The sequence below is a fragment of the Pseudorca crassidens genome, chromosome 12 (assembly GCF_039906515.1).
Source record: "Pseudorca crassidens isolate mPseCra1 chromosome 12, mPseCra1.hap1, whole genome shotgun sequence".
NCBI lineage: Eukaryota > Metazoa > Chordata > Mammalia > Artiodactyla > Delphinidae > Pseudorca > Pseudorca crassidens.
The window spans coordinates 66,228,225-66,240,222 of NC_090307.1; the positions used below are offsets into that span (position 1 = coordinate 66,228,225).

The window sequence follows — 11,998 nt, forward strand, 5'->3', positions numbered from 1 at the left end:
AGCCGAATCCAGTGGGGGTAGGTGGGATGGGGAAGGTGTGGGGAGATGGCCCCAAGACGCAATGGAGGGCACTTGTGAAGGACATCCGGAGTGAGCTGGCTGAAGGGGCCAGGCAGCTGGAAGGCCCATTTTAGGAGAGAGGAAACTGAGCAGGAGGGTCCAAGCCTCCAGGTGAGCCCCCTCTGACCAAAGCACCCTGACCAAGGGGATGTGACCCATGGGGTCCCTCAGGCTGAGGTCAGTGTCCTGGACGTCCAGCCAAGCAGGCACAGCGCATCAGGTGGTCAGTTACCGGAGGATGAAAGGGAATTTCCCTGAGGGCCCAGAGCACACTGGGGCCCGTAGCCAGGTATCAGAGACCAGGGCTTTTGAGAGAGGGGGAGCCTCTGTTCTGTTCATGGGTCCCAGAACAGACCCATGACAGACCCCCCCAGCCAACAGGACTGGGACAGACTGGTGGGGTCTGCCATGGGTCCGTTCCTATGGGACTGGCTGGGGTGTCCCTGGTGTCACCACAGCCCCAGGAACCCTCTGTGCCCAGGATCTGGAGCCAGCCTCACCTGGCGATATTGTCGGTTTCATAAGACCTGAGTTGGCTAGTGGGATCTGCCTTAGGTGGAACCCCTGACTCCCTGCCAGCCCCAACCCTGCTTCCAAATCCGACCTCCAGGGGGTGAGACAGGGAGACAGGGTGTTGACCAAAAGGTGAGATGAGCTTCAAATGGGCCTCAGAGGTGACTCTGAGCTTTTTATGTTGTGACCTCCATGCTGTGTTGCTCATATGAACACAGATTTCATATAAGGACTCTGGAATTGATCAGTTAACATTATGGGTTTTTTTTAAATTATTCTGAACATAATAATTTAATATTTTCTTGAGAAGTCAGAATTGACATTTTGGATATCAACTTTTTTTTTTTTTATTTTTAGCACCTTTATTGGAGTATAATTGCTTTACAATGGTGTGTTAGTTTCTGCTTTATAACAAAGTGAATCAGCTATACATATACATATATCCCCTTATCTCTTCCCTCTTGCGGCTCCCTCCCTCCCACCCTAACATTATGTTTTGAATATGCACATTGGCAGAGGGCAGTCACTGAGAGGAAGAGAGGGATGGATGGGCTGGCCCCAGGGGCCCCCAGCAGGATGGGGTTCCCCACAACAGGTGAGCCTCTGGAAGGGCTGGAGGAGCCACACGGCCATCTTCAGGCTGGTTTGTGGGTGCAGCTCTTGTCTACTTGTCGGTGAAGGGGGGTAAATCAGACCGACATTGTGGGGAGCGAGAATGGGACATGAGGTCCCTGACGAGAAATGACTGGGAGGAGGGCTGGCGAGGTGCTGGGCCCTGGCCAGAGGCCCCCAGGCAGAAGTGGCTGTCACCAGGACAAGCTCAGTGACCCTCGCTCCAGAACTCTCCGGACTCTCCGGATACTGCCCGTTTGCCCACTCCATAGCTCCCTCTGCCCTCTGGCCAGCTGAGCTTCCATCCCCCATCCCTTCCTGGGCAGGCCTGAACAGGCTTTGGGCCTCCAGGTCGTCTGGTCAGTCGGGAGGGGCCCAGGCCAGGCATCTGCTCTTCTTCAGCTGCTCACCTTGCTGCACCTGTGTGGCCTCCCCCTGCCCCTGCTCAAAGCCTTCAGGACCTCAGGGCCCCAGGGGGAAGAGAGGTGGGCCCAGAACCATCTGCCCTGCGACCGACCCACACCCCCATCACCTGTGCCCTCACCAGCTTCTTTGGTCTTCCTTTGGGTCCTGACTCTGGGCCACGTGCTCGGTACATATGACCTGCTCAAATCAACCCTCCTGCCCCAGCCCTGCCACAGATGAGGAAACTGAGGCTCAGAGAGGCCTCCCAGCTGTCCACTGGCAGGCTAGGGTTCAGACCCAGGTGGCTGCTCAGTGGCCTCCCCCAGCCTGCCAAGCCCTGCGTTTCTTTGCTCATTCACTGACACTTCCTGTGGCCTCGGGGACACTGGGGTTGGCCAGTCTCCCCAAGGATGGAGGAAGGATGGCTTCTGTGGGTACATGGGGGACCCCCCAGGGTGCTCTGGGGAGAGGGCAGGGAGAGAACAGGGCTGGGCGGGGCCTGAATCCCAAGCCTACAGGGTCAGAGACTTTTCCTGCTGCCCTGACCCAGGGGTGCAGTCCCTGCAGAGCAGCCCTCGGTGCGCGCAGGCTGCCCCCTGGTGGCGGCGTGAGAAAGCTCCCGGGGACTGACTTTGAAACCCTTCCAGGAAAGCGGGCCCTCGCCAGCAGGAGGGCACCTGTCCCCATCCCCTCCCCGCCAGCCCGTGCCACTGCTCCCTGAGTTTCCCCAAATGTCCAATTGCTCATTATTCCCATGAGTCGGGGCCTTTGCTGTTCCTTCCGCCTAGGATGACCCCCTCCTCACCTGCCCCAGTGCCCGCAATCAGAATCACAGCCTTCCTCTGCTTCCCAGGGTCCATGTCTGACTCTATTCCAGGGGATGGGGAGGCCCAGTACGTGATGTGAACCCCCAGAGCCCTGCACAGGAGCCACACACAGAGGATGATCAAAAATTGCTAGCTCTGGGCTTCCCTGGTGGCGCGGTGGTTAAGAATCTGCCTGCCAATGCAGGGGACACAGGTTCGAGCCCTGGTCCGGGAAGATCCCACGTGCCGCAGAGCAACTAAGCCCGAGAGCCACAACTACTGAAGCCCGCGCACCTGGAGCCCGTGCTCCGCAGCAAGAGAAGCCACTGCAATGAGAAGCCGGCTCACTGCAACGAAGAGTAGCCCCCGCTCTCCGCAACTAGAGAAAGCGTATTTATTGAGGATCTGCTATCTGCCAGGCAATGAACAAGCCAAAGAGCTCCCTGCCTTTGTGGGGCTTACATTCCAGCTGGGGTGGGGTGACTGCAGGGATGGAACACGGACAGTATAAAAACCACAGGTGACATACCAGGTGTGGATAAGGGCAACGGAGAAAAACAGGCAGGGTGGGGGCAGGAGGGAGCGGTGGGGTGCCACTTCCTGGCCATGACACAGACTACTCTGCAGCTATCGGAAAAAAGGTGAGAGATGCTGGCCAATGGTCAGGAGAGGAGGTTAAGTAAAAACTGATGGGACGGACTTCCCTGGTGGCACAGTGGTTGGGAGTCCGCCTGCTGATGCAGGGGACGGGGGTTCGTGCCCCGGTCTGGGAGGATCCCACATGCCGTGGAGCGGCTGGGCCCGTGAGCCATGGCTGCTGAGCCTGTGCGTCCGGAGCCTGTGCTCCACAACGGGAGAGGCCACAACAGTGAGAGGCCCGCGTACCGCAAAAAAAAAAAAAAAAATACTGATGGGACAATATGGCTAGCATAATTCTCCTTGGGTTACATTTGTGGTTCCCATGGAATGACAGCTACTGTGTTTAATTTTGAAAGTGCTGGATTAAGTTTCTATCCTCTTGCTAAATTGTCGTTGCTCTTCCAGTATATGGGGACCATACTTGTGCCCCCCCCTCAGACTGTGGGAAGCCCACTGAGCCCTCCAACCTGAGCCCACGCCCCGGGAGGGGCTGGGTAGTTCTCTCTTGCAAAAACAGCTTTCTTGTGGGCCTCTCTCATGGGCCTCAGGTTCTATTCTGGGTTGTGAGCTCACAAAGATCTGATGATTTGAAAGATTGTGAAAGCTGAGAGATGTTTGCACGCCCGTGTTCACAGCAGCATGATTCACAAGGGCCCAAAAAAGTGGAAGCAACCCCGATGTATGAATGGATAAACAAAATGTGCTCCATCTATACAATGGAATATGATTCAGCCTTAAGAAGGAACAAAACTGTGACACCTGCTACAACATGGATGAAACTTGAGGACATTATGCTCAGTGAAATAAGTCAGACACCAAAAGACAATTTACTGTGCAAGTCCACTTACATGACCTCCCTGGAGTAGTCAAATTCGTACAGACAGAAAGTAGATTAGAGGTTACCGGGGGCTGAGGGAGGGGGTGGGAAGCTGTCGTGTAATGGGTGTAGAGTTTCAGTTTTGCAAGATGAAAAGACATTCTGGAGATGGGTTGCACAACACTGTGAATGTACTTAGCACTACGGAACCGTACACTTAAAAATGGTTGAGATGGTAAATTTGCTGGTATGTATATTTCATCCAAATTTTAAAAAAATAAGAAATTGTGATCCGGTCTGTGTTGCCCCTCCAGCCAGCCGAGGAGACTCTGTGCCAGCCTTCTCACTGGAAAGCCAGGTGGTTGTGCGGGAGAGGGGGTGGTCATGGCCCTCAGTGGACAGTTTCCTTCCAGGCTGAGACCTGAAGCTTCTGCTCACAAGTGGTGAGTATGTGCATGCACCTCATGGCTCCACGCTGGTTCCTGTGTTCTCTGAGGATAAGGCAGGTTGGGTTGAGGCATCCCCTGGGCCTGCCCCTCCTTGTTCCCACCTCAGCCCAGGGGGCAGCACAGTGGAAACTTCTGGACCCGATTCACCAACTCCCCAGAGAACCTGCCCTTAGCTCCAATCCTTCTGGCCGGATGCTTCCAATCAGTTCCCCTTGCCCCCAGGGAAGGTGGTGCCCTTTCTCTGATAGCAGTGGGGACATGGGGAAAAGTGGAACATCAAATAGAAGCAGAGAAGAATGAAGACCACCCTTGGTCCCCACCTTCTGGAGTGGGAGCCCCCAGAGGACCATGGGAGGAAGCAGCACGGCAGCCCTGTGACCTGAGACAAGGGGACCCTCTGAGTCTCAGTGACTCTTCTGTGAATGGGGTGAATGTGGACACGCCCTCCCAGGGAGGCCCCTCAGAAGTGAGAAGTGCTGGGGAAAGATACAGAGGGGGACCCCCAGCTGGGATGCGCTGACCCCACCCTCCACAAAGGGCTGACCCCAGGGACACAGTCTGCCTGCAGGGACACCTTGTGGGGCCCTGCTTCTCAGCCCTGGCTCTTCGCTGGACCCTCCACAGCCCTGCCAGCCGACGCTGACCTGAGCCTCCCTAAAGGGTTCGCACCCTCCCCCCCACCCCCCCAGCCAGGGAAACATGTCTGCAGAGAGGGAGGAGAGGCGGGCTTGGTTCCTTGGTTGTGCTTTCACTTCTAAAACATCCTTTTTCTTTTCTTCTATGAACATTTTAATGAGGAGTTGAACAAAAGATAGAAAAAATAACATTCTGATGGCTTTTTTTTTTATTTAAGAAGCAGGCTTTTCTTGAGACGTTCATACAAGGCAATGGGTGAGTAAGGCTAAACTCCTAAAGAAAACGCGTACTGGTGATGGAGCAGAAAAAGGCACTTCTCCCAAAACCTGCTGGTTACCAGCCTGTCAGCCTCTCGGGGGCTACTCGCTCTGCTTTCTTCTGGAAACAGGTCCATTCAGACCTAAGCCCTGCTGGCCTCGAGGCCAGGAGGACTGGGATGGCCGAGTGTTCCGAGCATTGGTGCATGGAGCAGGCGCTGCACACAAAGTGAGGAGGGCTTGGTGGTGGGTCCGCATGTGGGGCGCAGGTGGCTAGAGCAGGGAGCTGCACTCGCTCTCCCTGGAGGGACATGTGATCCAGCAGGTGGACTGAGACCAGGCCTCTGTGGCCACCCGACTCCCCATAGTAGAATCCCTTGTCATCTGCAGGCCCATAGACAGTGACCACATCCCCCACCCTCAGTGACATCTTGCCCTTCACCAGGCCCCCTGCCGGCCCATCCCTGGGGTCATAGTCCAGAGCCGCCACCATGGTCTTTGGAGTCCACAGTGAGGGCCTTCTGGGGCTCCCCTGCGGCAGGGGGAAGGAGCCCTGGGGGCCTCCAAGCCCCCCAAAGTCATCGAGGTGGGCCACGGAGGGCAGGTACCCTTGCCCCAGCAAATGCCACCTCCCAGCAGTCCACTCCGTGCCCGTGTCCACCTTGTCCACCAGGTGCCTGGGGATGTTGCCCACTTGCCCATCGTGTTCGCCACGATAGAAGCCGTGGGTGTCCTGAGGGCCCCACACTCTCAGCAACTGCCCTTTCCGGAAGGTCAGCTCCTCCTCTGCAGCCTCGGGGGTGGCAGACATCACCAGGGGGATGTAATCAGAGAGGGCCACAAAGAGCTTGGCTGGAGGGTCTACCCTCGTTCCCAGCGGTGGGTCGCCACCCCTGGACATCCTGATGACCCTGCTGGATGGAGCGGGACACAGTGCCAAGCTGGGCTCCTGGAACCAGCCCTCTCTCTTGCCCCCCAGAGCCTGACCTGGCCTGCTCTGTCTCCTGAGCTCCTTCCTCTGCTCTCGCCCCTCTCTGCCCCATAGACCGAAGCGCCCTGCCTCCTCCTGCAGAATGTCACAGAAGTCAGACACGTATCGCTGGCTGGTGCCCAGCTGGGGAGGGGTGAATGCTGGAGCATTTTGCTTTTGTCTGAGGACCTTCTCAAGGGCAGCCTTCTCCTGACATGGCTCTTTCCTGGGTCCACACTCAGGGGACCGACAGATGACTCCTGCAGCAGGGCTTTGGCTGGTGCCCATGTGCCGGTACTGGTCCTCTTCCCCCCGAGACTGGCCCTGGGGCAGAGGTGGCCTGTGGTTCCGGGGACTCTTCTGGAAGAGCTGGTCCTTTCTGGAGAGCTCCCGGGCCTCTGTGGGCCTCTGGGCTTGGCTGTCTGACCCTGCACTTGGAAATTCTCCGTCTGAACTCAGTCTGGGCTTCAGGGACTGCCTCCTTGGGGGTTCTTCAGGGAATGCTTCTAGAAACTTGGCCTGGGGCTCCCCGCAGCTTCCGGGGCTGTGGGGACTGGCCTTGGCCCTCGGGGGAGTCAGCACCAGCCTCTGAGGGCAGATGGGGAAGGTCATTCTGCCAGTGGACGGGTCCCCACAGGTGCAGCTAAAGGGAGACATCTCTGGCAATCGGAGACAGGTGACGCAGTTGTGAGGGATCTGAGCCGGCACTGAATCCACGGATTCTCCACAGAAGGACATGGTTCTCACCGAGATATTCTGGCACATCGGTGGCAGCTGGAGCTGGGAAAATTCCAACAGGATGCTCCCGGCGGTGGCATCGGCCACCTCTGCCACCTTGAGTCCATCGGCATACACAGCATAGCCGGTGACCTGGACTCCGTTGGAGGACCCAGCTGAGTCGATGGTCACGGGGAGCCAGCTGACCACCAGGAGGCCCGGTGAGGCATGGTGCTCCACCAGCACGTCCAGTGGAGGGTCAGGGGGGCCCGCCAAGGGTGTGTTGAAGGTGATGGTTGAGGACATTGTTTCCCAGCGCTCCGGCAGCGAGTCCCACGGTGGGTGCACCTCCACCCTCACCTGGTACCTCGTGCCGGGATGCAGGTGGTGGAAGGTGTAGCAGCTCACGCCCGCTAGGGTCAGGGCACACTCCAGGTCATCCAGGTACACCATGTGGGGGTGGCTGCTGCCAACCCAGGTGATCTCGGCCGACGTGGCTGCAACACTCTTCAGGTAAAGTTGCGTAGGGGCCACACAAAAGACACTGTTGGTCCCCAGAAGAGGTCTGGAGAAGCCCTGCTTGCCCATGCTCTGCTGAGAGCCCAGCCGGCCATCTTCCATCTTGGCATCTGAGATTTCTATTGCCACTTCGGTCTTGGAGCCCACCCTCACCGTTGTCGCGTGTGGCCCCCTGTCCACTGTCCCCTGGGCTTTCCCAGGTACTAAGCTGTGACCAGTGTCTTCCTTCGAAGCTTTGCCCTGCCCAGCCGGGAGTCGAGTGGGGCCAAGGTCAGGGAACTCATGGGGCAGGCAGCCCAGGATGTCACTATCTGAAATCTGCTCCACCAGGTTGGACTGCACCAGCCCCTGCCGGCCGTCCTCAAGCTCCCCTTTGTAGAAGCCGTCCTCATCCATGTCCCCAAAGACATACACGTAATCCCCAGCAGTGAGCAGCAGTTCGCTCTCGGGGTGCTTGTTGGGCCCTTCAAATGGGTTGTAGCTATACCGAGCCAGAAAGATCTTGAGCTTGGGGGTGGTGGGGGCCTCCGAACCCCCCACTTCCAGGGTTGAGGACACGCTATAGGGCTCCAGATCTTCCACCTCGCTGGCTGTATCCACGTCCAGAGTAGGGCAGGATGGCACAGGGGCCCACATGGACTCCACCTCAGAGGAGGAGTTCGACTGGGAGCTGGTTTTCTTGGCCTGGGGCCTGGAGTCCAGAGGTCGGCTGCTTGGGACTCTGTCTGGCACTTTGGGGGCACTGGTTGCCTCCCCGAGGGCAACTGTGTTCTCCAGCAGGAAGTCTTCCTTCTCCTGTTTGGCTCTGCTAGGCTGAGACGATGCTTGGTCCTCAGGCCCTAGCTGCAACTTGGTTCTTCCACTGCTTCTCACTTGGGACTCCGGGGCTGGCGGGGCCTCGCGGGGTTCCTGGGGAGGGTGACCAGGCTGACACTGCAGTGCCCGCATCTCCTCCCAGGCCGTCTGGAGATCACACAGGGCCTTCTGCTGGTCGTGCAGCAGCTGTTGCTGCCTGTCCTGCCCTCGTGCCGCCTGCTGCAACAGCTGCCTCGCCAGCAAGCCGGCGGCGTTGCGCTCCCGGCACGCGAGGCCCAGCTGCCCGCGCACGTCTTTGTTCTCGGCCGCCACCTTTCCCATCCAGTCGGCCTGGGCCTGCAGCCGCGCGTTCTCCTTCGCCAGCCAGGCGCCTTCGCGGAGCGCCGCCTGCAGCCTCGCCTCGGCCTTCTCGCCGCGTCGCCGCGCCGCCGCCGCCTGCGCGCCCAGCTCCGCGCACTCTCGCCGCTGCGCGCTCAGCTCGCGCTCCAGTGCCTGTACTTGGCTCCGCGCCTCCTCGCATGGCGCGCTCTGGCCGCCCGCCTCCGCCCGGGCGCTGCTGGTGGCCTGCTGCAGGGTCAACTGCCTCTGCAGGCGCAGCACCTCCCGCTGGGACTCGCGTTGCAGCCGGTCCAGGTCTCTGACGTTGAGCCACTGGGCGCAGGCGGCGCCCCCCGCAGCGAGCGGGGCGCTGCTGAGTCCCGAGGCGATGCGCGCCTGCAGTAGGTGGCACTCCTGCCGCAGCTCTTCGATCTGCTTGTCCTTGTCCAGCAGCACGCTAGCCTGCTCCGACAAGTCCCGCGCACGCTGGCGGGCGAAGGCCTGGCACAGCTCCAGGCCCGCGCGGCTCTCGCCGGGCACAGGCGCGCTCACAGCACGCTGGTTGGTCTCCTGCAGCTTGTGGGCCCGGTCCTCCAGGCGCCGCGCGAGGTCGGTCAGCTCGGCATGCTTCACCTTGAGCCGCTTCACCTTCTTGTCCGCCTTGTCGGAGAAGCCCGCGCGCCGCAGCTGCAGGTTCTCTTCGCGCAGGCCGGAGCAGCGGCGCGCCAGGACCTGCAGCGCCTCGGACAGCTCCAAGTTCTGCTTCAGCAGCTCGCTGTAGTCCGGGCCCGGCGGCAGGGGGTTCAAGGCTTCGCAGGGCTGACTCCCGGACTCTTCCCCTCCTCGCGGGTCGCTAGGTCTCCTGCGCTCCGATAGTGGCGGCGGGGGGCTCAGGGACCCCGGGATGGAGGCGTCTGGAGAGGAGGATTCGGGGGCCTTGGGGCGACTCAGGGTGCTGTCGAGCGAGAGGGAACGCGCTGGTGCCAAGGAATCGAGGGAGCTGGCGCGCGCGGGGAGCACGCTGTCCGGGGAGTTGGAGCACGCCGCGGGCACCCGGTCGAGGGAGCGGGAGCGCGCGCGGGCGCCCGCGCTCAGGCCGTCAAGGGGTTCTAGTCGACATGAGGACTTGGCGGCGGCCTCAGGAGGTGGCTCTTCTGAAGAATGCGCGGCCTGGGGGTCGGGGGTGCCGGACAAGGCGGGGTGCCAGCGGAAGTGTTCCAGAATGTACTTGAGGAAGAGCTGGCGCTCCACGTCGAGTGCCGCCTGCAGGTGGCGGATGCGCGAGGCCTGCTCTCCGTTCGTTTCCCAGCGGAGCTGCGCCAGCACTTCCTGCAGGCGACAGCGGCACTGCGCTGCGGCCTCTTCGGGCGCCCCCGCACGGCCGCAGTAGCCGCGGTTCATCAGCTCCTCTGCCAGCTGGCGCTGCAGCTCCCGGGCCTCGCGCACCACGCCATCGCGCTCGCGGTGCAGCAGCTGCTGCAGCTGTCGCATCTCGGCCTCCTTCCAGCGCAGCAGCTGCCGGATCTCGGCTTCGCGCTCCCGCAGCACCTCCTCCTGCAGCTGCCGCAGCTCCCGGCTGCGCTGCGCCTCCCACTTGGAGCGCAGGTGATCAACCAGCTGTTGCCGTTCCTGCTCGGCCTCCTCCCGCTGCTGCCGCGCTTGGGCAGCGAAGCGCCGCCGCTCCTCCCGCCCGCGCGCCCGCTCCGCCTCCAGCTCGGCCCGCAGCTTCTCCAGCTCGGCCCGCAGCTTCTCCAGCTCACGCCTCTGCTCCTCCAGCGCCGCCGCCGCCGGGCCCGGAGTAGCCGGCTTCTTGGGTGTCACGCGGCCGCCGCCAGAAGGGCTGGGCGAGTCCTTGGTCATGGTGGTCGCGGCCAGGCAAGACGCCTGACCTCTCTTGGCCCAGGCCGCCGCTCGCCAACGGCCGCTGCCCTGGCCGCGGTCAACCGTCCCGCGCGCCCCTTCCGGGGTCCCTGAGGGTTCCCGCGCGCCCCTTCCGCCTCTGGGCGCGTTCTCCCACCCTCTGCAGTGGGTGCGGCTACCCCGTGCTCCTCTCCCGGCTGCCTATGTTGGCGCTGGGCTCTAGATACCCAGGCTAGACACAGCTCCTGTCCTTCCCAGGATGCCCACGAGTCTCGCTGGCCCCAGGCCTCTCCCTGATCCTGGCACTATATCTCTTACGACCCACCCCGGCCCTCTTCCAGGCACTGGACAATCCCTTTCAGGCCAAGGAACCCGTGGGAAGCCTGAGCTGCTTCTCTGGGCATAGAGAAAGGGGGCTCAGTGTTTGGCTCAAGATCACCAATGGATTCAGGTGGTGTGGTGGCTGGAAACTGCAACAGGATATGCCCAAACTTGGGGGTGTGCCCTGGGCTCACCCAGAGGAGGGGGCATCTGGCTCCTGCATCTCCACTGTGCCTACCCATCCAAGGACCCCTTCCAAGGACTGTTTAAACCTCCTATACCCATTTTACAGAGAAGTCTCAAGTCCATGACCTGGGCATGGTGCCAGCCGAGACAGGGGACAAGTGTTCCTTCGAGGACCATAGCCCTGGCCTGTGATTACTTGGTTCATTTTCACAATCATCCCGCAAGGACGCTCAGAGAGATAAGGGCCTCCCCACAGTCACATGGCCCAGAAGTAGCTAAGTTGGAATTCAAACCTGCAAAATTATACCTCCAGATTCCATGGGCACTCTGATGCCATCTGGTCAATCTCAGGGTCGCAGGTGGGAGGACCCCTACCCAGTCTTTCTCTCAGTGGGGAGCCTTACATTTCATATCTGCAGAAGGATAAGAGGGTCAAGTGGAACCCAGAGACTGGGACGGCCAGTTGGAGAGGCAGGGAGGGAGGTGAAGGATGGGGCCACCATGAGGGCCCAACCTGCCCTTTGGTCAGACTCAGGAGTGCCCGGGGCTACCTGCTTTCCCAAAAAGTAAAGCCAAAGGCCTGTATGGGCCCTGCTGGGTCCCCACACCACCTCCCTGGATACAGCAAGGCCAGAGAACTTTCCATGGCTTTCCAAGGGGCAGTGTGTCAGATGGTTAGGGCTGGTGGGACTTTGGAAGCAAATAGTCCTTAAGCTTTTCGAGCTGCTCCCATGTTCTCATCTGTAAAATGGGCTAATAATGCAGCTCCCTCCCTTGCTTTGTGACCTCCCAGAGTTTCCTGACCTCTCTGAGCATCCATTTCCTCTGTGAGGTTTCAAGGAGGTAAGAGTATACAGTGCCCAGAGCAAGGCTCTCTAGCAGCTCACTGATTTTAATTCTAGTCCCTCTTTCACAGCTAAGGAAACTGAGGTCTGCAAGGTAGGAATTTGGCTGAAGTCAGGCAGGGCCTCCATGGTGGAGGCAGCCCAGGTACTCTCTGAGTTCCCTGGGACTCACTCCATATACCTCAGGGCAGGTGGGAAGCCTGAGTCTGGGGCATCCATCCAGGCTTTGCCACTTTTTGGCTGAGGGACCAC

At 60.1% G+C, this 11,998-nt stretch overlaps 1 protein-coding gene across 1 annotated transcript; it reads right to left on the minus strand.

The window, feature by feature from the left end:
- Positions 1 to 5,144: 5,144 nt before the first annotated feature.
- Positions 5,145 to 10,394, minus strand: LOC137203574 (RIMS-binding protein 3C-like). The gene has a single exon (XM_067700001.1). The coding sequence runs from the start codon at positions 10,392 to 10,394 to the stop codon at positions 5,271 to 5,273; it is 5,124 nt and encodes a 1,707-aa protein (XP_067556102.1). The 3' UTR covers positions 5,145 to 5,270.
- Positions 10,395 to 11,998: the final 1,604 nt, after the last annotated feature.

Excerpts from the sequence above, each read along its gene's own strand:
- LOC137203574 (XM_067700001.1), bottom strand. The coding sequence starts at position 10,394 with ATGACCAAGGACTCGCCCAGCCCTTCTGGCGGCGGCCGCGTGACACCC.